The sequence below is a fragment of the Oryctolagus cuniculus genome, chromosome 19 (genome assembly GCF_051225735.1).
Source record: "Oryctolagus cuniculus isolate XC-2025 breed Fujian yellow rabbit chromosome 19, ASM5122573v1, whole genome shotgun sequence".
Lineage (NCBI taxonomy): Eukaryota > Metazoa > Chordata > Mammalia > Lagomorpha > Leporidae > Oryctolagus > Oryctolagus cuniculus.
Genome location: NC_142885.1, coordinates 10854988 through 10881881, shown reverse-complemented (window position 1 = coordinate 10881881; position 26894 = coordinate 10854988). Strand labels below are relative to the sequence as shown.

Sequence of the window (26894 nt, the reverse complement as noted above, 5' to 3'; positions counted from 1 at the left end):
CACGGGCACCCAACAGAGAGGCAGAGGGTAGACAAGCCCTCATTGTTATTTTTAAAGCTTATTTTAGACGGACAGACATGGCGGGTGGGGAGAAGAGAGAGAGACAGCTAGATAGACAGGAGCTAGATCTTCCATCTGCTGGTTCACTTCCCAAATGCCCACAGCAGGGTGAGGCCAGGCTGTAGCCAGGGCCAGGAACTCCACCTGGGTCTCCCTTGTGGGTAGCAGGAGCTCAGCTACTTGACCCATCACCTGCTGCCTCCCAGGGTGCATCAGGCACCGGGATATGGGATGAGGGCATCCCAACCCCCTGTGTCACAATGCCTGCCCCGCCCTCATTTTTACAAACAGAAAATGGTCTTTAGTGGGGACTGAAACCACACCTGGGCCTTGTGTTATCATCAAAATCAGCCCTGGGTTTCTACTGATCTGGGCTTCCTTCAATCTGTGGCCTACGGGGCTCGCTGCTGAACCCTAAGCACCTCTCCATGCTGCGATCTGGGGGAGGCCGCCTGCCGCCTGGGTGTCCAGGGAGCTGGCAGGAGGCGGGCTCCCCCAGCCCGGGGCTGAGCTCCGTCTGCAGGGACCAGAGGCTTCCGCGGCTGCGGGGATCTTGACAAACACCTGCTCTTGCCCCTACTGTCTCCCACCCAGAAGAGGTGGCTCTCACGAAAACCACAGGGACAAGCTGTGACCAGTAGCCCAGGCCGGGTGGGGGCACTGTGACAGGGCCGAGAATGACACGGGGCTGCTTGAACTTGAAGCCACTTGGCCCTTCTCGCACCACGGTCCTCTCCAGAAGTCTAGTCTCAAGATGGGACTTTGAACATGTCAGTTTACCAAGGAGGACGACTGTTTCCAAGTGTGGGTGCTGTAACGTGCAGACCGACTAGAGGTGGTGCAACCAGCTTAACTCCAGTGGCGATGATGTAATGGGTCTCACAGTGGGCCTACGAACCACCGACGGTTTGAGGCTGCACCTGTGACCCCTGCGGCCCCCACAGTGTGATGCAAAGAGATCGGTAGCCGCCACCTGCAACCAGGGCACAGGGGTGCAGGGACCCTGCTCGCGGACTTCATTTGCAATGGAAGGAAATGCCACATTACGTTAGGAAAAATAGGTGGATTTTTTTTCTAGGCTAAAATTCAGGGACCCCCTACCTCTAAATTATCTCCCAGGACTCTACGTGCAGGACCCCTGGAATGGGAAAGGCCAGAGCTGCCAGTAAGTTCAGGGACAGGAGTGGGTGAGCCTGGGGAATCCCAGGGAGGAGTTTGTTGTGGGCAGAGCTGGATCACCAAGTGCCCTGTGCCCCTGCCACCCCTTGGGATTTTTCTCTGGAGGGAAGAGAGGGCCACAGAGAGAGTTTAACCAGCTGCGCCACAACCCTGGCCCTGGATCAGTTTCCTTTCGGGAAAAAACTTTAGGCAGACACATGGGGCGCAGACCAGTCCCACAGACACTGGCAGCAGAGAGACAAGTGGGGAGGGCGCTGAAGCAGCGAAGCTAAGGATGAGAAGGAGACACACTTGCAGTCGTGGGGAGGGGAGGGGAGGGGAGGGGAGGGGAGGGGAGGGGAGGGGAGGGGAGGGGAGGCAACGAAGGACAAGCGGCCGCCTTGGGGGCCGTGCTGGGAAGCACTGTGTCCGTGCAGTGGGGGGCATCCCCGGCTTCTGACCGCTTTGTCAGGGCTCTCTCAGCCATATACGCTGTGAATGCTTTCGCCGGTCCGTCCGTCTGAACGTCCATCTGTGATTTCGACTTTCGGCGCTGCTTTAAAACGCCCTGCCCCGCCGACTGCCATGAAGCGCCGCCCGGCACTTCCCCTCCCCTCCACTCCCACATCTTGAACATCTGGACTTCATTTTGCATGGGGCTCGGCGTGGACCGTTATCCTCTGCCCTGTGGGCCAATTACTCTCCCACGTTATGGGAGACCCCATCCTCTCTTATCTAAAGACAAGCAATTTTTTGTATAGTCACTTCTCAGGGTACCAGTAAGAGCGATTATTATTAACGACTTGAGGTGTTCCCTTTATATGAATACATGTAGAAATGTGTGTACACACACACACACACACACACACACCTGTATCAACCTGCCCAGGTCCACTACACACCTGCAGGTATACACATACAACTAACTACACGTGTATAAATTCTGAAAGAGATAGGACGTATGCAGAAGTGACTTTTAAGTATAACTTGCCTTAATTTTGCAAACTCCAAGAACACGGCAGTGTGCAGAAGCAGGTGTGTGCCTACAAACCTAATCAGCCGCTCAACACCACGGGTCCCCTACCCGCTGCTAAGGGCCTGTTCCAGATTTCAGTTCCATTTCTGCTCTCCGTGGAAACTGGGGAAGTCTCTGGTCATTTCTCCAGTCTGGCCGAGCCCACAGGTCACAAGGCTTTCTTTCAGGGTGGAACGCGCAGAGAAATGCATCGAAGCAAGAAGATGGCCAACTTACAAGAAGAGTAAGGGAAAAGGCAACAGATATGCACATCCAGTAAGACCTTGAGGGAATACGCTGGGCTCTTGCGCGCCACGCTGTTCTGATAGCATCCCAAATGCTACCGATTCTAAGTGCCGTCTCCGAACTCCTTAGGGCTACCTGCAGGGGAACCAGAGGGGCACCGGCGTGGTCACGTGGGGGTTAACTCTCGCTGACGTCGCCACTGCCGGCCCGGGTCCTCTGTTCATCAGAGCATTAAATCTGCTGCAGCTTGGCAGCTCGGAGGGCCGCGTACAGGGCTGTAAAGTTCCGCATTAAAAATTCATCCTGCAGGCTCCGGCTGGGGGGTGGCCGCTGCAGGCTCCGGCTGGGGGGGAGCTGAGACACCCCACCGGCTTTCGGGCGATTGCAGCCATCCCTCAACAAGCGGCACCTAGGGAAGACAGCGGAGGGGCCAACAAGCCGTGAAGGAAATCAATGAGTTCAATTACAGGGCTGGCTCCGGCTCTCCTGCAGGAACCTTCTCATCATTCTCACGGCTGCTCCTCCAGGAAGCCCGTGCCTGCCGCTGTCGTCGCCGCCGCCCCAGCTGCTTGGCACCTCCCTGCGGTGGCTTCACACCGGCCCGGCTCGGGGAGCCCCCGCTCCTCCGGAGTCTCCATGCCAGATGGATCGAGAGCTCCGCTCCGCGGGGTCTTCCCACAGGGTCACAGTCAGCTGGGAGCGGACCGCGCACTTCACAGCTCGTTCTCGCTTTCAAACTTCGGTATTCACGATCAGACCTGCTCTTCCCGGCCCGGCTCGGCAGGCACCCACAGCTCCGTGGCGGTTTGAACATGGAACTTCCGGCCCCTGCATCAGCAGCCCCCGATGGCAGCCAGTTGGGGTTTTCCGATCCAGGCTCCGAGGACTGCGGCAACACGGAGTGGTTCTGGAAACCCAGACTCCAATTCGCCCGGCTCCGGCGCGGCCAACAAGGGGGCTCTTCCGAGTGGAGACAGGCCTCGGGCCATGGCAGGAACCCAGCATTTGTTAAATGCTCCAGAGGGGCCCAGCGCTCTGCATGCCACAGCAGTCCTGGCTCCCCGGCTCCCGATCCAGCTTCCTGCCAGTGCGCACCCTGGGAGAAAGCAGCCGTGGTGCAAGTCCTTGGGCCCCGGCCACCTGTGTGGGAGACCTGGCACCTGGCCTCGCTCCGGCCGCTGTGGGCCTCTGGAGAGTGAACCAGCAGATGGGGAGAATCTCTCTGTGTTTCTGTCTCTATTTCTCAAATTTAAAAAAAAAAGAGAGAAGAAAAGGCCACATAAAAGGAATCTGTCTTCACCGATCGCGGAGGATTTGTGGGAAGGGGGGTTTCTCTGTGTGCCACCCCCTGGAGCTCTCGCCCAAAGCCCTCAGGGGACCCCGGCAGTAGGCGGCGACTCCTTTGGGTTCTCCGCTATCTCTGAGGCGAGGATGTGCTGTGTCACGTGACCTACGTGGCTGGAGTCCTCTGCATCCGATAACACTGGGCAGGCGCAGAGACCCACCCGGGACCCGCCTCCAGCCCGCGCCCGGGGAAGCAGGAGGTGTGCCTGTTCTACACACGGCCAGCTGTGCTGCCACCTTCGATAACTGCTGCTGCCCCTCACCCATTTCTTCAGCTTTCCCAAGATTGACCTTAACAAAGAATCAGGAAAACACCGAGTGTTTCTACATAAGGCACGATTTTAGTCAAAGTCAAACCTGGTGCACACCTATGAATAATGGTTTTTTGTAAGGCTGGGTGAATGGGAGTCTTGCGTGTGATCATAAATGTGACTGCAGACACACAAAGGCACGTGATAAGGGCTTGTGGGAAAATGGAATTAAGGGGGCTAGCCTTGTGGTGCCGTGGGCTAGGCTGCCACTTGTGAAGCCTGGCACCCATACTGGATCACTGGTTCGAGTCCTGGCTGCTCCACTTACAACCCAGCTTCTTGCTAATGTGCTTGGGTAGGCACTCGAAGGTGGCCCAAGTATTAGGCTCCCGCCCCCCACCCACATGAGGGACTCGAATGGAGTTCTGGGCTCCTGCCTTTGCCTGGCTCAGCCCTGGCCACTGTGGCCATCTGGGGAGTGAACCAGTAGATGAAAGACCTCTGTCCCTCCTTCTCTCTATCACTTGGGCTTTCAAATAAATAAATAAATAAACCTTAAAGAGAAATGGAGTTAAATGGTCAGTGTACTTTGGTATGAAATTTTTTTTTTAAATACTGCCTTAGAATTTTTTAAAATTAGAAAAAACCCCACAAGGAATAGCAGCAATCCATATATATATGGGACTACACACACATACACACATACACACACAACTTCTATATCTGCTAAATTTTAATAATTAAAAGAAGTTCTGGGGCTAGCACTGTGGCATAGCGGGTAAAGCCGCCGCCTGCAGTGCCAGCATCCCATGTGGGCACCGGTTTGAGACCTGGCTGCTCCACATCTGATCCAGCTCTCTGGCCTGGGAAAGTAGAAGATGCCCAAGTCCTTGGGCCCCTGCACCTGTGTGGGAGACCCAGAAGAAGCTCCTGGCCCCTGGCTTCAGATCGGCGCAGCTCTGGCTGTTGTGGCCAATTGGGGGAGTGAACCAGTAGATGGAAGACCTCTCTTTCTCTCTGCCTCTCCTTTTCTCTCTGTGTAACTTTTTCAAATAAATAAATAAATCTTAAAAACAGAAGTTCCAAAGAACTATAGTAGAAAACTTTTTGAAATCCACACGGAGATTTCTCAAAATTGCATTTTACCCTTATTGTTGAAGACTCCATTAGGCATGGACTCCAAACATTTTCTGTACCCAAATAATCTGAGCCCCCTGATACCTAGGTATACACACGCGTACCTGTCTGGGCACAGCACGTGCATCTGTGTGCACGTCACGTCTCTGCCTCCCTGTCCTGGTGCTGCCACACCAGCCAGGGCAAGACAGGTGTCCCAGGAAGGCTGGGAGGGAGGGGCAGCAAGGCTGCCGGTTCTCACCAGTGTGTCATCACTCCTGGACCTGCTGTGGAGGGTCCACGGGCCTCCCACGGGGAGAAGCTCGGGCTCCACGGGGGACTTTCCACCCGGATCTGGAAACACGAGGCTCTGCCCTCCTTCCTGTGCCCGGGACAAGGTCCTGTGCGGAGCGGGTCAGGGCAGCTGCTCTTGGTGCAAATGCCAAGGACAGCCTCTGGAGGGCGCACCCGGGCCCTGGACTGAATTTTCGGTGTGAAGCAGAAATACTTGTACGGGGGTGGAAAATCCTGAGAACTGGACCAGACCCACGCTCTCTTCGAGATAAGCCAGGGGGAACAGACGCCATCGGGCTCTGCCTCCACGGCTGATTTAGGGCTCCCACGTGGGGAAGGGACAGTGGGTTCTTTATTCAAGCCCACACCCTGGAAACCGTAAAAGTAGCTGCTTCTCTATTTTTAGGGAAATTAATCTAACCAGGATAATTACAGCAACTCCGTACTGGAAACTGATGACTCATCAAAAGAACAGGAACTAGAACATTCCACATTCTTCTGGGTACAGCAGGGAGAATATTTCAGGACACTCAAGTTGGGCTGTTCCAATTCAACCCTGGGAAAGTGCGATCGGCCTGACGATTCTCGGGGCTCAACACCTGGGCTCCGCCTGGCCCGGCTTCCTGACTTTTATGTGGACCTGTAAAACAGCGAAGAAGAAACGGATCTGCAGGGGCGCACGCGGGAGGTCTTCAAAGAGCTCACGGAAAGCGCGGGTCCCGAAAAAAATCCGTGTGGATTTCAAAACGCTTCGGCCACCGTTGTCTCATTCATCCCATTGTTTTCATCGTCATTGTTTCCATGAATTTTTACATTTTATTTTTAATTTTTTTTAAAAAAGAATTATTTGAAAGAGTTATGAGAAAGAGAAGGGTGAGAGAGAGAGAATGCAGTGCCAGGCACCATCATGCCTAAGCCAGGAGCCAGGAGCTTCATCCAGGTCTCCCACGTGGGTGGCCGGGGCCCCCTCTGCTGCCCACCCAGGTACCTTAGCAGGGAGCTGGATCAGAAGTGGGGCAGCTGGGACTCGAATATGCGATGCCGATGCCCCAGGGGGCAGCTTTACCCGCCACATCACAGTGGTAGCCCCTTCCATGAACTTTTTGAAATACCCACTTCTGATGGGGGCTTCCAGGGGCAGGAGAGAGGAGGGGGAAACCCTTCCGAGTCCCCTCACACGGCAAAGTCTGCTCCAGGACAGAGTCCCAGCACGGCAGAGAGCAGAGAGCTCTGGAGGGCGAGCTCAGGAGACAAGGCGTGGGGCCTGACCCCGTGTTTCCCGGCTCGGCTTCCCATCGACGCCAGGAGCACCATGGATGCTGCCACCAGGACTGCTGGGATGGCCACACAAGCTGGCACGCAAAAACCCAGCGGGCAGTCGTGCAGGGCTGCGCCCACGCCATCCACCCTCACTGCTGCACCTGTCGCACGGAGCGCCGTGACTCAGCTGCCGGCTTCCTTACCTCGACGGGCCTTGTCTTAGCTCCTCTGCTGGGAGGTGAGGTGCCCAATGCCCATGACGCAGAAAGCAGCCTCCCCTAAACAACCCGAATAAATCCCCGAGCTGAGCTAGCGAGGGGAACGCGAGCTGTGAAACGCGAGCTGCAGACCTTACTTAGAAGGAAATTTTAACCCGAGTGAAGTTGTCCATAAAAGTCGCTTTTGTAATGTACCACATGGGCATGTGTGTATACAATGTTGTTCTTTGAAAAAGGCATATAGGCCAGGGAGGTTAGAACATGAGGAACCCAAAGAAATATGAATTTTACTGGCAGGGTTGGTTTGGGAGGTGCAAAGTCTCCGAAGACTAACATTAGCTATAAAAAAGGCAGCATTTCAGAGCAATTCAATATTTCCTTTCATCGAAGCGCAGAGCCTCGGCCCCCACGTTCCGAGGAATGTTAAGACGCTGACCGTGCGTGCACCAACCACAGCCCCTCTGCCAGCCCAGAAGCGGACGGCCAGAGCAGGACGGCCGGAGCAAAGAGGTGGCCATGGACTTCAGCGAAGATGGGAATTCCAACACTCTTGCCCAGAGCACTTGGCCGGGGGGTTGGGGGTGGGGGCGAGTGGTACTGACCTAAACCCAAGGGCAAGTGACCCCGCGAACAGCTGTGGGAGCAGGCCCGAGAGGGCGGGGCCGCGGCATGGGCGGCTCTGCCGCTGCTTAGGGCAGAGACGCTGGTGGCCTCCGAGGTCATCTCAGGGAACCGTTTCACTGTTGAAACCCACCCTGCTTCACTCTACTCCGCGGGAAAGCGGATCAGGGGACGAAAGGGCTCCATTGGCTTCAGGGAGAGGGAATATCGCGACAGCTGAGCACAGGGACACCCTTCAAGCAGAAGGGCGCGCCGACATCACTCATTTATCTAACCCAGAAGCGGTTCTAAGGCGAACCCCTGCAATCCTCTCACACAACAACTGTTTGGGCGGCCCCTCCCCCCGCCGTGTTCCGGCAAATATGAAACTGTGCTCGCCATTTGTCTCAGGAATCTTGCATTAATAAACATGAAGAACAACACTTTTACCTCCCACTCGCAATGACAGGACCAAACAAAGACCAGCTGTAGTCATCAATGGGGCCTTGTTCCGCGCATAAAGGCTAATTACGCGGCGCTTCAAGCCTACACACGGACAACTTCGCTGCTGCGGTCCCCGGCACAGCAGCCCGCGCCGGCCCAGCTGACGCACGGCGCGGGCTGCTCACCACGAGCGGGGCCCTGCCGCAGCCCCACCACCTTCCACCTGCACGCTTCTTGCCAAACCCGGCTGCGGGCTGCTCACGCGGGTGAGCCCTCCTGGCGAGACAGGCACTGTGTGCCCACTAATGTCCATGTCGATGCCCTCCAGCTCATTGAGGAAACACGCCCCAGAGGCCGGCGCTGTGGCCCAGTGGGCTAAGCCACTGCCTGCAGTACCGGCATCCTGTGCGGGCGCTGGTTTGAGTCCCAGCTACTTCTCTTCCGATCCAGCTCTCTGCTATGGCCTGGGAAAGCAGTAGAAAATGGCCCAAGTGCTTGGGCTCCTGCACCCACGTGGGAGACCTGGAAGAAGCTGCTGGTTCCTGGCTTCGGCCTGGCCCAGCTCCAGTCGTTGTGGCCATTTGGGGAGTGAACCAGCGGATGGAAGACCTCTCTCTGTCTCTCTTCTGCCTCCCAAACACATCCTCTACTCGGCGCCCCGCCCCCTCCCTGTTGTCTAACAACAAATATTTAAGGCCCCTTCCTCTTGAAATGCTCACAACGGTGACCCACGGGCTAGAAGGCATGGCATGGAGGGGCTTTGGGGCTGCTCGCACCAGGGTGCTTTGCGTTTTTGTGTTTTATAAAAAACAACAACAACAACAACAAAAACCACCTGAATTGGCCAATCATAACTGTATACATTTCTGGGGTACAAAGCGACGCTCCGGTAAACGCTCACAACACCGAGTGATCCGATTAAACTGGCAAGCTCTTGCTAGAAACAGACTCGTCGTTACTTTGCAACGATTGGGGGTGACCTCCCCTGCAGACTTCCTCCTCCTGCCCGAAACTTTGCACCCCTGTCCCCTCTCCACCCCCACCCCCGCCTCCTCGTCACTGTGCTGCTTTTTTTACTGCTCGAGTCTGACTTGCTAAAATTTCCAAATACCAGGGAGATTATGCAGTCAGTACTCACCTTGCTGCGTGCCTGGCTTATTTCACTCGGCAGAGCGGCCTCCAGGCCCACCCACGTTGTCGCAAAGGGCGCAGGCTGATGGACAGCCCCACCGCGTCCACCACCCACACTCTTGTCCACTCGGCCATGGACGGACGCCCCGGCTGTCTGCCTGCCGTGGCGGCTGTGAGCAGTGTGGCAGTGAGCAGGGGAGAGACGTCCCCTCTGCATATTTCCGGTCCCCGCTGTGTACCCAGAAGTGGGACTGCTGGGTTGCACGGTGGCTCTGGCTTTAACGTCTCATTACAACTTCTCCAGGGACCCCTCCGCCCACACTCGTCTTCACCAAAGTGTTTTCCAAAGTACACAATCAAGCCGCGTTTGGGGGATGACGGGTATGCCAGAGGTGCCCGTGCCCTTTAGAAAGAAGTGAGGCTTACTAAAGAGAAAGTTCGCGAAAACAAGCAAAGCCATCGGGTATGCCCACCGAAGCTGCGAGGATTCGGGTCAGCCAGCAAGACGACACGTGGCCGAGAGAGGGCGCCCCGGGGCGCCAGCACACTGTCACCAAACTGTGCTGGGAAAGAGACGGAGACGCCGCGGACAAGGGATGCAGGCCCGCAGGCGTCAGACTGAGATGCGACCACTTCAGAGTCGCCCACTTTGTGCCATCAAGCCAAGAGAGATCATGTCCCAGCGACGCTGCGCTAGCAGGGGAGAGCCCAGGCGGCCGCGTCCAGGTGCTGAGTTCTCAGCCTGGCAGGTGCCGGCCGCGTGGTTACTGCCGGGGGTGAGTGACTCCCAGGCCGTGGGTTACCGAGCGGGGATGGGACAGGTGCTTGCCTACTGTTCCATCAACAGCCACACCGTGTTCAGACGGGGAGGCCCCCAGGGGGAGAGAGCTAACACCAGGGTCTCCGATTTTCAGGGTGAAATTTCAGCCACCAGCCTGCCCCGGCACCAGCTCCCCCCATGCACACAAAGCCACATTTTACACAGCAGGGGCAGCACCGTGACCTGGAGGTTTCCACGGGGGTGAGACACGTCAGCGAGCCAGGTGCAGTCACCCAGACGGACGGGGATATGTTAGTCCTGATGCCTGAGTTTCCTGTTCGCGATCTAAGCCAGTTCCGACCACCAGGGTTGGGCAGAGAGCTGGCCTGGAAGAGGAGCAACCGGGACATAATCTGGTGCCCCAACTGGGACTAGAACCCGGGGTACTGGCGCCACAAGTGGAGGATTAGCCTAGTGAGCCGCGGCGCTGGCCAGCATAGGGGTTTCAAGAGCCCACCCATGCACTGTCCTGGGGTCAATTAACCCAGCTGCACCCTCAAACCCAAGGGCAAGTGTGTGGGGGCAGAGGGGAGCTGAGGTGCCGCACCCCTGGTGACACAGGAGCCGGGGGCGGGGGTGCGACCCTGAAGGCCCCTCAGTGCCCGCAGAGGCATCTGGGAGTGCAACAGAGCCTTCAGTGCTGGGCTGGACAGCCCGAGACCCACCCTGCTGGTGTCTACAGAAGCCAGAGCGCCTTCCAGAACAGGACACGGTGGTTCAGACCCTCGCCCACTGCCGCCTGCCTGGGTGTTAGCAGAGGCGGCCATGGCCAGGAGCGGCCTCGGTCGCTTCTACATCTTTTCCCGATTTGTGGCAATGTGATGCTTGCCTCTGTGGTGGGCCTGCGGTGGGTCACGCTCCCTTCCTGCTGATGGGAGTCGGGCAGGAAGCCAGCCCTGTCCAAATGGGTGTGTGTCCTGACACGAAATCAGTACACCTGCAGGGAACGCGCCCATCCTGACACAGGCCTGCCCAGGGGTCCGGCACAGGTAACATAACAGAGAAGTGACCCGTGCAGACCGACCTCCGTAACCACATCCACGCCCCCTCCTCCGCAAGCTGGTCCTTCCCCAAGCTGCCCCAGACCGAGGCAGGGCACTGAGGCGCTCCACGGCAGCGCAGGGAGCAGTCTCCCACAGTAACGGCTCGGGGTCCCTGCAGCCGTCCAGGGCCCTCGACAACCAGTCCTGCTTGGCGATGCCCAGCGTGACCCGAGTGAGCGCACGCGGCTGGTGGGGGTGGGGGGATGATGCATGGAGACTTACTTTGCGGTGGTTTCTTCATCGTATTTGGTTTTCAGGTCAAATAATTCCGTTCGAGTTTTTTCCAGGGCTGAAATGCAGAGAGCAGGACACCGTGATGTGAGCCATGGGTCCTCTAATGGAGACGGAGCACAGGGACGTGCACAGGGGGCAGAGACGCCAGGTGCAAGGTCCCTTCCTCTCTGCGCCTCCCAAGACAGGACCCTGGGGAGCAGCTTCCTGTGTAGACCTGGGGCTCTTAAATACATCTTGTTATTTAAAAAAATCCCACACACAGCTGCACGCGCACTCACGCCTCGTGGAGTGCCGGGCCTCATGTGTGACAGACTCCTGTCACCTCGTGACCCTGCAGACGCCCTGGGTGACACACTGCTCAGGCGTCCAAGGCGTTGCTGGCCCGGGCAGCCCACGAGTGTACTTGACCGTGATCACGACTCTGGCTGTGGACTGCCAGGATTTACAGTGCGCTCCTACCGACAGGAGCAAAGACGTCCACGGGGAAAGCGAGTTGCACGGCCCAGCAGCAGCCTTGCCCCCCGAGCGTCCGCATCAAGAGGCCACGTGGAGCGGCTGCCCGCTGTACCCAGGTTCGAGTCTGCACACGGGAGAAATTGCCTAGCAAGGCACTTCTCGCGGTGTGCTCCTGTTACTGAGGGACCCGTGACCGTGTGCACACACGTGCGCATGTTCTCCTCTCCCTTCCACAAACGGGACGGCGGCACCCTGCCTGACACCTGCCCTATTCCCTTAGCAGTGTGGCGTGGGCACCTGTGTGTCAGGACACCCCTGAGCTGAAGCCCCACAGCTGCCCGGGGGCCCTCATCACTATCGGCCACTCCGTGCGTGCCTGACCACCTCCCGTGCCCTCACCGGCACTGGGTATTAAGAACTTCCTCAGCCGGCGCCGCGGCTCACCAGGCTAATCCTCCGCCTTGCGGCGCCGGCACGCCGGGTTCTAGTCCCGGTCGGGGCACTGGATTCTGTCCCAGTTGCCCCTCTTCCAGGCCAGCTCTCTGCTGTAGCCCGGGAGTGCAGTGGAGGATGGCCCAAGTGCTTGGGCCCTGCACCCCATGGGAGACCAGGAGAAGCACCTGGCTCCTGCCTTCGGATAGGCGTGGTGCGCCGGCCGCAGTGGCCATTGGAGGGTGAACCAACGGCAAAGGAAGACCTTTCTCTCTGTTTCTCTCTCTCACTGTCCACTCTGTCTGTCAAAAAAAAAAAAAAAATTAAAAAAAAAAAAAAAAGAACTTCCTGACAGTCTGAGAGGCCAGACCACCTTCCACTGACTTCCCGGGCCTCTCCCTGGCGGCCGGGCACAGCCGGCACGTTGTCACGCATGTGTGAGCCTGGCATCTCTGCTGGGGACTGCCTGCTCCCGGCCCCGGCCCACATCCCTCAGGGCTGCTTTGCTGTCACCCATCGGCAGGTGGGCCTGGTCACTTTCTGGGGCAATGTGTTGTCACTGCTTCCTCCGCTCCAGAGTCCGCGTTTGCACTGGGGACTAGGAGCTCCCTGGGCGCCTCTCCCAGCTCTGACTGACTTGCCCGCTGCGGCTCCCTCTTCAGAGGAAAAAAAAAAAGTTGGAAGACGCCATACCCACTGCAGCATAACCTTTTTGGGTGTCTTTTAAATTTTAAAGGTTTGCTATTACTGTCCTCCTGCACTTCACTTAGGGGAGAAGTAAGGTTTTTTTTTTTTTTTCCTATTATTGTTGCAAATGAAATGTCAGCCTGTGACAGTTTGGTGATTTAGAAGTGTTTGTTGGAAAAAGAGCACGAGGGATGAAAATGGAATTCAGATCCTCCCACCTCCCATTAACAACTCAATGTCAGGACTAATGACGTCAGCTCGGGGTTGGCTGGGGGGTGGGGGGGTCCTGCCCAGGCCTCAGCCAGCGGGTAGCCCAGGGGACCCGTCCGGGTGGGGAAGCTGCCCCCGCAATGCTCCATCTGCCTTCCCACAGGGCTCAGCCGGGACAGAGAGCAGCAAACCTGTTTGCAGAGTGTGCACTTTATGTTCCGCTTCCTCCAGCTTCGACGTGGTTGACATCTGCGTCTCCTGCAGCTTTCTGAAAGACAACGAGGTCCAATTGGTCATCTCGGTGATGGGCAGAGACACAGGGGCAACCTCTGTGCCACCCCCAGCGGCTCTCCCGGCTGCCAGGCACAGCTGGTGGTGGGCACACGCTGGCCTGTTGCTCCCGGGGCTGCATACGCTGCGGGGTGTGGGACTGTTCACTCTGACTTTGCAGAATCTGAGGGGCGCACCCTGCAGGGCAGGACATGGGGAGACGGGGAGGAGGAGTTCATTCTAAAGCCATCTTGCTCATGAGATGGCAGATATTAAAAAAGAAAGCGACCATCACCATCACACAGCCATTGTCTGCTGCAACGAGCCCACGAAGCCCAGGGCATTTCCATTCTGCTGACGCGAGGAAGGGGTGGGCTGGGACGAAGGCTGTGCTAACTAGCCGCGACAGCTGCTCATCCGCGCTACCGTGCAGTGCAGGTGCCACGCGAGCCCTAACGGGGACGTTCTCGACGCTCCCCCTGGTCTCTACGTGAAGTCCCCAGTCAGCAAACAGCATTGCTCCCTCCTGCTCTGGAGCGCAGCTCTACAAGTAGGGGCATTCATTTACATACTGCAAGCCGGCACATAACAGGCCAGTGAGATACAAACTAGCAGCTGATGTACTACAGTGTAGCACATCAGGGTCAAACACAAACTCCAACTCTGCTCCTTCCTTTCCCGGCCAAGGGGGTCACAGCACCCTGCTGGGTGTTTTTACCTCCAGATTTCAAATGCTCAACTCTGGGCATACGTGGCTGCTTCAAAAGTTTGCGGAAAATGGACTACACAGTTTTTTGAAATTGGTGCAAACCAAGGGTCTTCAAAAAGTTCTTGGCAAATGTGTATTGTCAAAAGCGACGCATGGTAAGGTATCGAGAACTTTCCCAGTGGAAACCCTCACCAATTGAAACTCCTGACAGCATGTTCACCTTGCTGATGCTGGATAAAATCAAACCTAACTTTTTAAAAAAAGATTTATGTCATAGGGAGGGAGGGAGGGAGGCGGGGGGGAGGGAGGAAGAGAGAGAGAGAGAGAGAGAGAGAGAGAGAGAAACTTCTATCTGCTGGTTTATTCCCCCAACGGCCAGCCATGGGCCAGCCTGAAGCCAGGAGCTTCATCTGGGTCTCTCAGGTGGGTGCGGGGGCCCAAGGACTTGGCTCATCTAACACTGCCTTCTCAGGTGCATTAGGAGGGAGCTGGATTGGAAGTGCAGCAGCCAGGACTGGAACTGGCGCCCACACGGGATGCTGGCATCACAGGCAGCAGATTTACCTGCTGTGCCACAACACCGGCCCCTCAGACTTAACTTTGTACCACTGAGGAAAGCTGCACATTTCTCTTTATGTGAAATGCTAATCGCTTTTGCTCATTTTTGGGTAGAATTGATGATTTCTTAGTAATTTGAAAGAGCTCTCTGCATATAAAGAAAATCAGCCCTTTTGTTTTTAGGTGGTGCAAATATTCTTCCCAGTTTGTGAATGCTCTTGAAATTTTGTTTTATTGTCAAAGGTTATTAAGAGTCTGATTTTTTTTAAGTGTTTATTTAAAATGTTTGCAACATCCCGGGCTGGGCCAGGATGCCATCAGGATCCGGGACCTCCATCCGGGTCTCACACATTGGGTGCAGGGGCCCAAGCACTTGAGCCATGCTCTCCTGCCTCCCAGGGTGCATTAGCAGGGAGCCGGACAGGAAGTGGAGCAGCCAGAGAGCAAACTAGCGCTGGGATGTGGGATGTGGGCTTTGCGGGCGGTGGCTTAACTCATAGCACCAAAATGCCTGCCCATGAAACTCTGCTTTAAAGTGCTTTTCTGGTTTTGTTTTTATTTATTTGAGAGAGTTACAGAGGGAGAAAGGGAAGGAGGGAAGGGGAGGGGAAAAGGAAAGGGGGTTGGAGGAGAGAGAGATCTTCCACCTGCCAGTTCACTCCCCAGATGGCTGCAATGGCCAGGGCTGGGCCAGGCTGAAGCCAGGAGCCTGGAACTCCATCCTGGACTCCCATGTGGGTGGCAGGGGACCAAGTACCAAGTACCTGGGCCGTCCTCTGCTGCTTCTCCAGGCACATTTGCAGGGCACTGGATTGGAAGTAGAGCAGCCGGGACTTGAACTGGAACCCATACGGGATGCTAGCGTCACAGGTGGCGGCTTTGCCCACTGCGCTACAATGTCAGCCCCAAAGCTATGCTTTTTTTTTTTTTTTTTTTAAAGATTTGTTTATTTGGGCCGGCGCCGAGGCTCAAAAGGCTAATCTTCCGCCTTGCGGCGCCGGCACACTGGGTTCTAGTCCCGGTCGGGGCGCCGGATTCTGTCCCAGTTGGCCCTCTTCCAGGCCAGCTCTCTGCTGTGGCCCAGGAGTGCAGTGAAGGATGGCCCAAGTGCTTGGGCCCTGCACCCCATGGGAGACCAGGAGGAGCACCTGACTCCTGCCTTCGGATCAGCGCGGCGCGCCGGCCGCAGTGTGCCGGCTGTGGCGGCCATTGGAGGGTGAACCAACGGCAAAGGAAGACCTTTCTCTCTGTCTCTCTCTCACTATCCACTCTGCCTGTCCAAAAAAAAAAAAAAAAAAGATTTATTTTATTTGAAATTCAGCACTACTGAGGGTATAGGGTTTGGGGTTGAAAAACAGAGAGGGAGAAGGAGAGAGAACTGTTCCATTTGCTGGTTCACTCCCTAAACGTCTGTACCAGCTGGGGCTGGGCCAGGCCGAAGCTGGGAGCCAAGAGCTTCATCCGGGTCTCCTACATAGATGGCTGGGGCTTAAGCACTTGGGCCATCTTCCACTGCTTTCTGAGACCATTAGCAGGGAGCTGGATGGGAACTGGAGGAGCCAGGACATGAAGCAGCCCCTGTATGGGATACTGGGGCCACAGCAGGGGCTTTGCTATGACATAATGTTGGCTCCTGTTTGAAGTTTTAAATAGTATTTTTCTTGGATGCTTAGAAAGATTCCCCACTCCCACGCTATTAAGAATTAAATATGCACCGAGCTCTCTTCCGGTATGCATGTGATTTAATTATTAATAGTGGAATTCTAGACTCACCTCGATATCTTCATACAAAGAACAATCTAGCTTTATCCTCCCCTCCAAATGGTTTTCTATTCTTCCAGTAATCTCACTCTTTTTCCTATTATGAAAACTTACATAGTTTGATTTGCTTATCAACTGGTTTCCACACTTCTGCAAGGTGTGGGTGCGCTCCGGGCAGGTGCCGTAGCATGGCGTGCAGCTTCCTTCTGTGTGTCTCGCACTGGAGGTGGGGCCCTCTCTGGGCCCTGGGCATCTCCAAGGCTGTATGCTGCAGCACGCGGGGGTGGCCCACCTTTCACGTCCCCATTTCTCACGGCAGCGCCAACACGGCTTGCACCCCTGCTCCCCACGGCCAGTAATGCAGTGTGGTGGAATGAGAAGGCCACGCCAAGATGGCCACTGGCAAGCGTAGGTCAGTTACTCAGGAATGGCTTTGGAACCCACCTGGCAACGGAGCCTGCCTGGCAACAGGCTGTGATTGGATGGCTTTGGAAACTGCCTGGCAAAAGGCTGTGATTGGTTAGGGCATAAACCGCCCCTTGACCGGATTGGCTGCCTTGGCTATATAAGCTGCTGTACCAACTGAAATAAACGAGTCTGCCGGCTGCTCGCTTCTGGCCCGCTTTCACCCGACTCCCAGAGTCTGTGTGGTGACTCCGCGCCTCTTGCCCCCACCACGCTCCTCCCCTCAGAAGGAATCCACAGCAACAATGCAGAGAGCAACCTCTTTGGGTATACAGAGCTAGATCCCAAGAGGTGGTAACTTGGGACCCACTCCACATTGGCAGGGGGTCTCCTCCATGGCCCCCTGAGGTGGGGCTATACAGTCCTACCTCTGGCTTGATTATCTGTGGGGGCTGAGTGGGTACCTCATCCATGGCCCGGTCTCTCCCTCTGTAAACCCAGTCAGTCTGCCTGGCAGCTGTGTCACGGGCGCTCGGCTTGGCAAAGTCTGGACATGTGGTGGGCACTGGGTAAGTAGCCAGTACCATTTTTGTTCTTTCCAAAGGCCGCCTGCTGAGTACAACACAGCAAAACCCCATCCCATCCAGCACCAAACCAGGCACCTTACTACTAACCGGCATGCCCCAGTTACATCTTTATATTTCAATTTAACCAAAGAGTTCTAAAAAAAAAAAAAAAAATCCAACTTACATTGGAACTGGTAAACTCAACAGCCCTTACAGATTTTTTTTTTTAATATATAAGAAATCTGACTTTCATCAAAGCATTGCATCAACTCTTTCTTGTGAGGAAAGTTTTGGGTAAGGAGGCCATGGGAATTCCCAAACCCACACAAACCCCAGGGTGCAGGGACATGTTCTGCCGACACAGGCTGCGAGGCCTGGGACCACAGGGGCTCACGCTCCAGGGCATTTGCACAGACTTTACTGGTTGGGCGACCCTGATCTGAAAATGAAAAAATCCAAAACTTTTCACTCATTATTTTATTTGAAAGGCAGGGGGAGGAAGAGAGGAAGAGAGAGGAAGAGAGAGGAAGAGAGAGAGAGAGAGGGAGAGAGGGAGAGAGGGAGACGGAGAGGGAGAGAGAGAGAGAGAGATCGATCTTCCATCTACTGGTTCACTCTCCAAATGCTTACAACAGCCAGGGCTGGGCCAGGCAGAAGCCAGGAGCCAGGAGCACAGGACCTCAGTAATCTGGGTCTCCCATATGGGCAGGAGGGACCCAACCATTGAGCCTGCATCATGATGGCAGTGAAAACGTTCTGGGCTTTTCAGATTTCGGGTTTTCAGCTTAGGGACACCATATGCCAAGTCCTCGCTATAGGAGGCGCTGTGGAGTAATGGAAAGGAGCAAAACCAAACCAAACCAAGGCAATCCCCAAGACTAGGCACACGTGTGTGTGCATGTGTGTGTGTGCATGTGTGTGTGTGCATGTGCGTGCGTGTGTAGGTGTGTGTGTGTGTGTGTGTGTGAGATGCTGTCCATCAGAACTTAGGTATGAAGATGGAGGGAGCTCGGGTGGCACCCAGGGCTTCCCGGGGACACATCCCTGGTGCCACTCGCTCGCCACGCACGCTTCGGGCTCCAGCCTGGACCCGCAGGGCCCTGAGAGATGCCTTCTGCTCACCACCTGCCTGACCACACCCAGCAACAGGGAGAGACCCGGGCGCTTCCCTCTGGGGAATCTCACACACAAAGAACAAAGGGCCACCTTCACTTCCCAAGGCCCCGCCGGCCTCGCTCCGGCCTCGCTCGGGCCCTGGGGGTTCCTGCTGGCGGCCGCCACGCCCGCCGCGCCAGGCCGCGCTGCGCATGCTCTCACCTCTCCTTTTCTGCGAAATCATTTTGTAACTTCTGCTCCTTCTCCAGAGCGATGACCTCGGCCTGGTTCTTCAGGGTCTGCTCGTAGTCTCGGATTTTCTCTTTGAGTGCTTTGATCGTAACCTCTGCGGAAAGGGGAACAAACAAAAAACAGAACTGAAGCCGCGTCTGAGAAGCGCGGGGCCCCGTGGCTGCGTGCGCGAGGTTCCCCTCCGCCAGAGGGGCCGCTGCGTTCAAAACGTCAGCTCTTCAACGCCCGACACAAAATCAATGGCTGCGAGTCCCTTTGGAGAACCTCTTACTCCCTAAATGTTAAATTGAACTTTCAACGCTTGGGCTGGAGAGGATCGATGGGTTTTGCTGGGAAGAAGGGCTATGGATTCTCCAGCATGACTCAAAAAAAAAAAAAATAAATAAATAAAAAAAATAAAAATAAAAAAGAGCGGGGTGGGCTCTCACTGGTGAAGAGGCATCGACCGTGAGCGTGGGTTTAAGTGCTCCCTCGCACAGAGGTTTGTGGAAGGAAGCCATCTTGGTGGGGCTCTTTCCCAATGCCTGGAGACGCGAGGTGTCTCCCGGGCTGCAAGGACCCGCCCCGGAGCGTGGGTGTGGGGAGTGGCCTCCCCCAGGCTGGGGATGTGGACGTGGGTTGTGGTGTATGGAGCGGATGGATGAGTAAGGCCTGGGGGGAGATGCTCAGGGCCTGGAGTGTAGCCTACAAGTGCCCAGGGTTGCAGCAAGAGAGCCAGGGCCTCGGACAGCAGCTGGGTGTTGAAGGGGACCCTGTGACGCTCAGTGCTCCGAGGCCCAGGGCCCCTCAGGAGGGAGGCAGGGCTGTCCAGGCAAAGCCCAGGGCCATGCAGCTCTTGGCAGTGGCTCCCCCGACACCCACTCGCTGCACGGTCCCGGGCAAGTGTCCAAACCCAGAACAGCAGCGTGGATGCCATGGACGAAGCAGGGCCTGACTCAGACCAGGGGGTTGCTTGAGAGCCGGGACCCTCCACCTGCACTGCGGTGCGAGCTGCACGGCCCGAACTGCATGGGCAAAGGCTGTGGCTCCAACAGAGGCAGGAGCTGCGGCCTGGCAGAGTTAAAAAACTGGCTTCCCGCATTAGGGGAACCCGGAGCGCTCTCCTCGGATGGAGAGAGGCAGATGGAAGTGCGGAGGCAGAACTGGGGCCTTCCACCTGCACGAGACCCTGAGCCCAGCTGCCAGGGCGGCGGTGAGGAGGAGCGGGACCCCTCCCGGACGGTCAGGGCTCTGGGCAGCTGGACCCTGAGGCTGGTCTCCATGGGCACACCCGTGCCCCTCCCAGGGCATTTGGGCTCCGTGTTCGCGAGGTCTCTGGGGAGGGTATGGGGTGCTGCTCCCGGGCAGGCTGAGCCCAAGCTGGGGGCTCATCATGCTGCAGCTGCTGGCCTGCTGGTGCCAGGCCTGCGTCCAGGTCACCCCTGGCCATCTCAGCAGGTGCCCCACATGGCAGAAGGGCACGGACAAGCTCACCCTCACTAGTGATGCCCGGGGCCTCCACTTATCTTTTTAGCGCTTGTCTGAGTGTGTGTGTGTGTGTGTGGTGTGATGAGTGTGCTCATGATACAGAAATTCCTCCCTCTAACTTTCTAACCGCCTACGCTACCGCAGTGACTAAAACTGTGCCTCCCCCACCCCTCTCAATTCTGAGAGTCGGTGCTGGAGGGAGGAAGAGAGGACAAGGGCATCCTTCCTGAGACGGGCAAACCTGTGGCCAGAAAATCAGATGCGATGCTGGCCAGGACGGGGCGTTTCCTGAACGCGGAGTCGCCCTCAGGCCCACTGAGCCCCGGGACACAGAGGCTTTTAGCTCACGGCCAGGGTGACAGAGGGACTCAAGCCAGGCCCCTGGGCTCCCCAGAGCTTCTGTTCTGCAGAGGGCCATGGCTTTCATTAAAAAAATTATTTATTTGAAAGGCAGAATTACAGAGAGAGAGAGAGAGAGAATCTTCCATCCACTGGTTCACTCCCCAAATGGCCCAATAGCTGGGGCTGGGCCAGACTAAAGCCAGGAGCCTGAAACTCCATCCGGGTCTCCCATGTGGGTGGCAGGGGCCCAACACCTGGGCCATCCTCCGTTGCTTTCCCAGGTGCATCAGCAGGGAGCTGGATTGGAAGAGGAGCAACGGGGACTTGAACCCGTACACAGATGGGATGCCATTGACACAGGTGGTGGCTCAACCCACTGGGCCACAGTGCCGGCCCCTGGATTTCAGTTTTGAAAGCTCGACGGAGAGGCCTCTGTGGGAGAGAACACCCCACACTCCGTCATGGCTGCCGCTCAGCCCTGGTGGTCGGGGCGCTGGCCACATGGCGGGAAGGGAAGGACAACCTGGCACAGGTTGACCCCAGGGGGCCACCTGCTGCACCTCTAAGAAAACAAAGGCAAAGTCAACAGAGAGCCTGGAGCACATCTATCCAGTTCAGGTACCAGAGGGCACTGAGGGGGAAGAAAAAAAAAAAAAAGGTACAGGGTATGTGTGTGTGTGTATGTGTGTGTGTGCATGTGTGTATGTGTGCAATGGTCCTGGGGGGCAGGGCAGAGCCTTCTCTCAGAGGGGCCCCGGGGGAGGGAGCCCAGGGGCTCGCCTTCCACAGGTCAGGCGGAGGGCTCAGCACTCTCTCTGTGAGGCCAGGGGCAGGTGGGGCCCGGCTGGACCCTGAGCCTGGGGGCCCTCCCCCCGCAGTGCTCACAGCCAGATGTTGATGGCCGGGGACAACCCTGCCTCCTGCAGTGGCCTCCTCCATGGTTTCAGGGCCAAGGGTGCTTTCAGAACAGGTCTCCCTCAACCATCTCGCTGCCAAGCCCTAGGCGTCCATTAAACCCCTCGCCGTGGAGGGGGGCGGGGGGTCGGGTGGGCACGGAAGCTGCCTCACCTCCCCTCCCCCTCCCCCGCAGGCCTGAGGAGGGCCACACACCTGGGGCGGTGTGCAGCTGCTGGGCTTCGGAGCCACGGGAGCCCCCAGGCGCGGGGACTCGGAGGGCTCTCTCGGGGCAGGAGAGGGGCCTTTGCCAAGGGCCAGCCTGTGGCCAGCTGGGCCTCCACACCAAGGGCGGGTTTTCTTTCCCGAGCTGCGCGGTGAACAGGTGAGGCTGACGAGGGAAAGGCGGGGCCGAAGCCCGAAGCCTTCGAGGACGGACGCGTCCCGCCACCTTCCTGTCCCCACGGCGTGTGGGACCCTGTGATCAGGGGCTGGCTTCCTGACAGGTGTCGCCCGGGGCCCCTGATGACACAGGAGGGGCGTTTGGGAGCCGCCCTTGGTCCTGGCAGAGCGGCCCTTGTGCCGGGAAAGGTTTCACTTCCGAAGCAGGGCGCAGCCTCATTACCTGTCTCTAACGACACGCTCGGTCTCGTCCCATCCCAGCTCCGGGACGGGAGGAGAGCGGTCCCAGCTCGTCCCAGCAGCACAGGGAAGCCCGTTAAAGGAGGGAGGGAGGGGGGGAAGGAGGGAGAGAGAGAGGGAGGGAGGGAAGCAAAGCAGGCGCTTCCCACCAACCTTGATTCTTCACTTCGGCAAATTCCTTGTTGTACTCCTCCAGCGTTTCCCTAAGCTTCTGGTTCTCTGTTTCAATATCGTGCAGGCGCTGTACTTTGAGCTGGAGCTGCTGCCCGAGGTCCAGAGCTGGCACGGGATCTGCACGACAGGAACGCACACATCAATCGTTCCACTCTGATGCGGTCGCGCCCCCCCCCCTTGTCCTGGCGCCGGCCCAGGAGCCCCCAGGCTGCATGGGGGTGCTCCTTTGCCATTCTGCAAACTTAGGACCCCCACCCCAGTGTCCTCAGCTCATGAAAATGGGGTGGGCAGAGCCGTGGGGTTCGCTGGCACCTGCCAGTGGCTCTGGTGCGGGTGACGCAACGCTGTAATGATTTTCATTCTTTGATCTGATAAGAAGGGGAACACACTCCACGGCGGCGGCGCCAAGGCAAGGAGCCCCAGCACACTCAGCTGTACACCTGGGGCTGAGCTCTGTGCGGGCAAGGCACCTGCGAGTTCAAAGTTTCCAAAACTCGTATGAAGTTGGGAACGACCCCGATCACTTTGCGAACATTCCAGAATCCAGAGCGGTTTCTCATCTGAGCCCCGACAGTGATTCTGGGAGAGAGACTGACACAGCAGTGGCCAGGCAAGCTTGGAGAAGCTGAGAGGCCCGCCTGGAGAGCGGGCACAGAACACAGAACGAGGCTGCCGGCTCCCAGTGACCATTCTTCACCTGGAAGGTCACGGCCAGAGCGGTGGAACTGAACCCCTGGGCCTTACGAGACGCCACCCTACTGCAGGACAGGGCTGCTCTTCAGGAAGAGGTGGGCAACTGCTGACCCCTAGACCGGAGAAGCCTACGGAGGCACCGCTGTGACCCAGCATGCCCCGGCGTGCCCAGGGTTCTGGCCGTCCCACTGCCAACTGGAACACAGCAGAGCCACGTGAGCAGGATGGAGTCTGGGCCAGTTCCGTGCGATATCTGCGGCCAGGTTTACTTACAAGAAACTGGGTTCTAACCTCGAGTCAGATCGCAGACACAGAACTTAGGGCACTCTTGGCTGCCGGCTTTACTGCCGGCTCAGCAAAGACGGAGAGATGGCAAGTGTCCCTTGTGCTACCCAGGAGGCAGTTCCAGGCCACCTGCTGGGCACCCGTGGGGCGCTTCCTCGGGAAGCTCTGGGAGAACCCCCAAGTCCACTGGGCTTGGTTGGAGACGCGCCGGCCCCGTGTTCCGGTGTGGGCGCCAGCATCACTTGGGAGGCGGCCGCGGGCCTTTCGGCTCCCGCAGAGGAATGCTAAACACAGAGCGGGGCGGATCAACAGGGGTATATATCCAAGAGCTCACTGCAGTTTCAAATGCCAGAGTCATTAATTTTTCAGACCACCCTGGGTTCCGGGAAACATGGGCTGGGTCTCCCCTGCCCCAGCGAACCAGGAGCCAGGAATTCGTCGCGGTGCCAACGTCTCCGCAGAGTTTACAAGAGGCAGACAACTGGGCTGTGTCGCGGGCGACGTCAGCACAGCCGGGTGCCGGGGCTGCACACGGGCTCCGTCCCCTGTGTATACACAGTTCATCATGGCCCGCTCGCCAGCATTATTTCACTCCGCATTACAATATTTATGTTAAATTAGATCTCCACAGCTATTCTGGGGAGATAGTTCTTTGCAAGCAGGACTAGTAATAACACGAGACGCTCAATTCCTCAGAACATTCTAGATGCAGCTGCACGTCAAATTTTCCCTTTTAGATTTGAGAAGCAGAGAGACAGTGAGAGCGAGAGAGCACGAGTGGACTCTCCCCAGATGCACGCAGCAGCCGGGGCTGAAGCTGGGAGCCGGGAACTCCGTCCAGGTCTCTCGCATGGGTGGCAGGGACCCAGAGACCCCCGGGGTCTGCGTTAGCTGGCAGCTGCAGCTGTGATGCGAGTGTTTGGGAGGCTAACGCTTGCCCTTGGGTGCTGCTTTGTTTGTAGCTTTGGGGTCTTCCAAGGGTACCTTCCCCACCCCCACCTCCGGGGCCTCGTGCAGAGCAGGCAGCCTGAAGGAGACAGGCAGCGAGACCCCTGCCTCCTCCACCTGCATCTACAAGGTGAACTTGACACGGAGGCCGGACGGGGAGCCGCGGCCACTGTAGGAAGTTCTAGCGACTTTGGGCACAAACACCATCTTTAAAGAACCAAGCCAGCAGTCAGCTCCCCGCTCTCTAACTTTCCCATCAACTGTGTTTCCAGTCCATTCCTATTCAAAGGCCAGGATCCACTAGATCTGCTTTGACTAAAAGGAAAAGACAGCTTCTCTCCTGCGATTCAGCGAGGAACCCAGGGACATACACATACAGCATGCACACCACCAAGTGGGTGGCAACCAGACGTGGAGACGGAGTTGCCGAGCCCTGCACTGCAGACGACCACTCGGGCACCGATATTTAACTCACCCCTACTGCAGGTGAATGCCCGGGCAGCAAAAGAGAACAAAGGACAGATTCAGCCTCCCGACATCTCTACGCATCGCGCCTCGAACCCGAATCCAGTCAAGTGACTCAGTGCCTGCCGCATCTGAAGATTGTTTTGGGAGATGCAGGAGACACTGTTAAACTACCTCTTAGGCTTAATTTTTATTACTTGTATTAAAGGAACAGCTAATTACCGCATGACAATATAATGACTCCAGCAAGTTTGAGCTGGAGACCAAAACAATGGGTTCCGGCAGGCCAAACCCCAACTTGCATGTTAATCTGGGGAAATCATAGCTCTCTGTCTCGTTAATGATTTGCAATGATTCACAATGCCTGCCGTTTCAGCCCCACACAGGTATTGTTAGGTCTTCCTCCCAACGCCAGAAGCCTCAGACCTTAGCAGCTCCATGAGGGAACTGTCTGGAGGAGGCAGGGGTGGGGGAGAGGGGAACACGCCCAAGTGCAAGCCAGCACCAACAAAGCCCTGTCCTGCCGGCCTCCTCCTCCTTGATGCCACCCAGCAGGCCCCGTGCACCCCTCGCGAAGTGTGTTACAATGATCTAATGGCTTATTCCTAAAACACTCTTTGAGGTCTAGCTCCTTCTGCAACTTGGGGCGCAGAGAAGATAATTATAACAAACACCACCACCACCCTCACTTGTATTTCTCCAACACCTTTCCCTAAGTGCCGGTAACATGAGCTCATTCGCTGCAGCCCGCACAGCCTGGGGCCGGAGGGTGGCTGCTCTGGGATGTGTCAGGCGCTGGCATCTCACCCGGGGACAGGGAGCGGGCAAACAGGTATGCAAAGTTCTCATTAACAACTCTGCTTCCTGAATCAGCAGCCAGCTAAATTATACTGTCTCTTCGGGTACTAATTTCCCGGGCCAGCATTTCCTAAGCCGCTCTCTGCTCTGGGAAAGGCCTGGGGTAGGCCCCACAGTGAAACTAAAGAACGGGCAGTCACACGAGGCTGGGTGATTCTGTTCTTGCGCAAACACGCCGGCACAGACCTGCGTGGTGCAGCCCGCCGCACACCCAGTCGATACGGCTGGGCCTGCTGCCCCCCCCCCCCCCCGGGGGGGCCGCCCGCTGGGATGGGATGCGACCACACCCGCCCAGCCTTTGTGCTGAAGCTGTCTAGGAGCAGAGAAGGCGTGGGGACAGCACCAGGCCGACACCAGCTGTGAGCGAGGTTCTTCCGCACGCAGGAAAGCCCTAACGTGGCAAAGGTCAAGACACAGAGGCCACCCTGACCATCAGAAGGGTGCAGGACCGCCCAGGGGGAGAAATTGGGGAAAACTGCATTGGCTTGATTTTTTTTTTTTTAAATTTAAGGAAGAGGTGACACTTGGGCCAGTTCCCCTAACAGACACACACAGTCTAGACCCGTGGAGACTGTGGGGCAGTCAGCGTGTGTGGGTGTCAGAGCTGACAGGACAGCCAGGAAGGGAGCAGACACTGTCGGATCCACGGGAGGGCTCAGCGCCGGCACCCCACGTGGAGCGGACGGCCGCAGGACCATGGGAGGTGCTGAGGGGCCGCGGTCGGCAGCAAATCCAAACCAAAGGGAATCCTCTCCAGTCCTGCCCTTCGGGAGAAGAAACAGGGTGTGGCGGGGCGTGGCGTGATGTGGCGTGGCACGGCGCGGCTTGGTGCCACAGGGAGGAAGCGGGGTAGGCCGGGGAGGGCCTCCCCGAGGAGGTGACTGGGGGTGGAGGGTAATACCACGAGGGCTCAGCCAGGGCAGAGGCCCAGAAGGGAGGGGAATGTGGCCCGGGGCAGACACGGGGAGGGGTCCCTGTGCAAAGGGCAGGGGGAGCATTCGGGGGAAGAGGCCTACGCTCAAGGATTTAAAGAAAAAGATGAACACAATGAGCAGGGAGGCAGGAGCTGTAACGAAGGACCCCGCTGGACTCCGGAGCCTCCGTGGGGAGCCACAGGGCAGCCTGGATCCAATCCCCGTGCTGAGGAGCCATCAGGGGAATGGGGCTCTTGGCTTTGGCCTGGTCCAGCCCTGGTCATTGCAGCCATCTGGGGAGTGAAGCAGCGGATGGCAGATCTCTGTCTCTCTCTCCAACTGCCTTTCAAAATAAGTAAATAAATCTGAAAGAACCAAAGCACCTTAAAAAGGCAGAGAAAGGGAGATTCTTCAAATCCTGGGGAAGAAAGACAAGAAGGCCTGGACTCTTCTTGTAGGAGCAGTGAATTCTGGGAGAGGATGCACAAAACCAAAACCATCAGACGGTTTTATACCCAAATTCCCCTTTGAAATGAGGTCATGGTGGAGAGTTTCTTCCCAAACAAAGGCTGGCAAA

At 57.0% G+C, this 26894-nt stretch overlaps 1 protein-coding gene across 13 annotated transcripts in view; it reads right to left on the bottom strand.

Moving 5' to 3' along the window:
• The window catches only part of CUX1 (cut like homeobox 1), a 313006-nt gene that overhangs the window by 95539 nt on the left and 190573 nt on the right, over positions 1-26894 (bottom strand). For all 13 annotated transcript variants that reach the window (XM_051837966.3, XM_051837967.3, XM_051837957.3 and 10 more), the window contains exons 5-8: positions 22134-22271; positions 18606-18729; positions 13211-13287; positions 11223-11289 (exon numbers count right to left, since the gene is read on the bottom strand). In XM_051837966.3, the coding sequence (XP_051693926.1) occupies positions 11223-11289; positions 13211-13287; positions 18606-18729; positions 22134-22271 (406 nt within the window). The remainder of the gene's footprint in view (positions 1-11222; positions 11290-13210; positions 13288-18605; positions 18730-22133; positions 22272-26894) is intronic.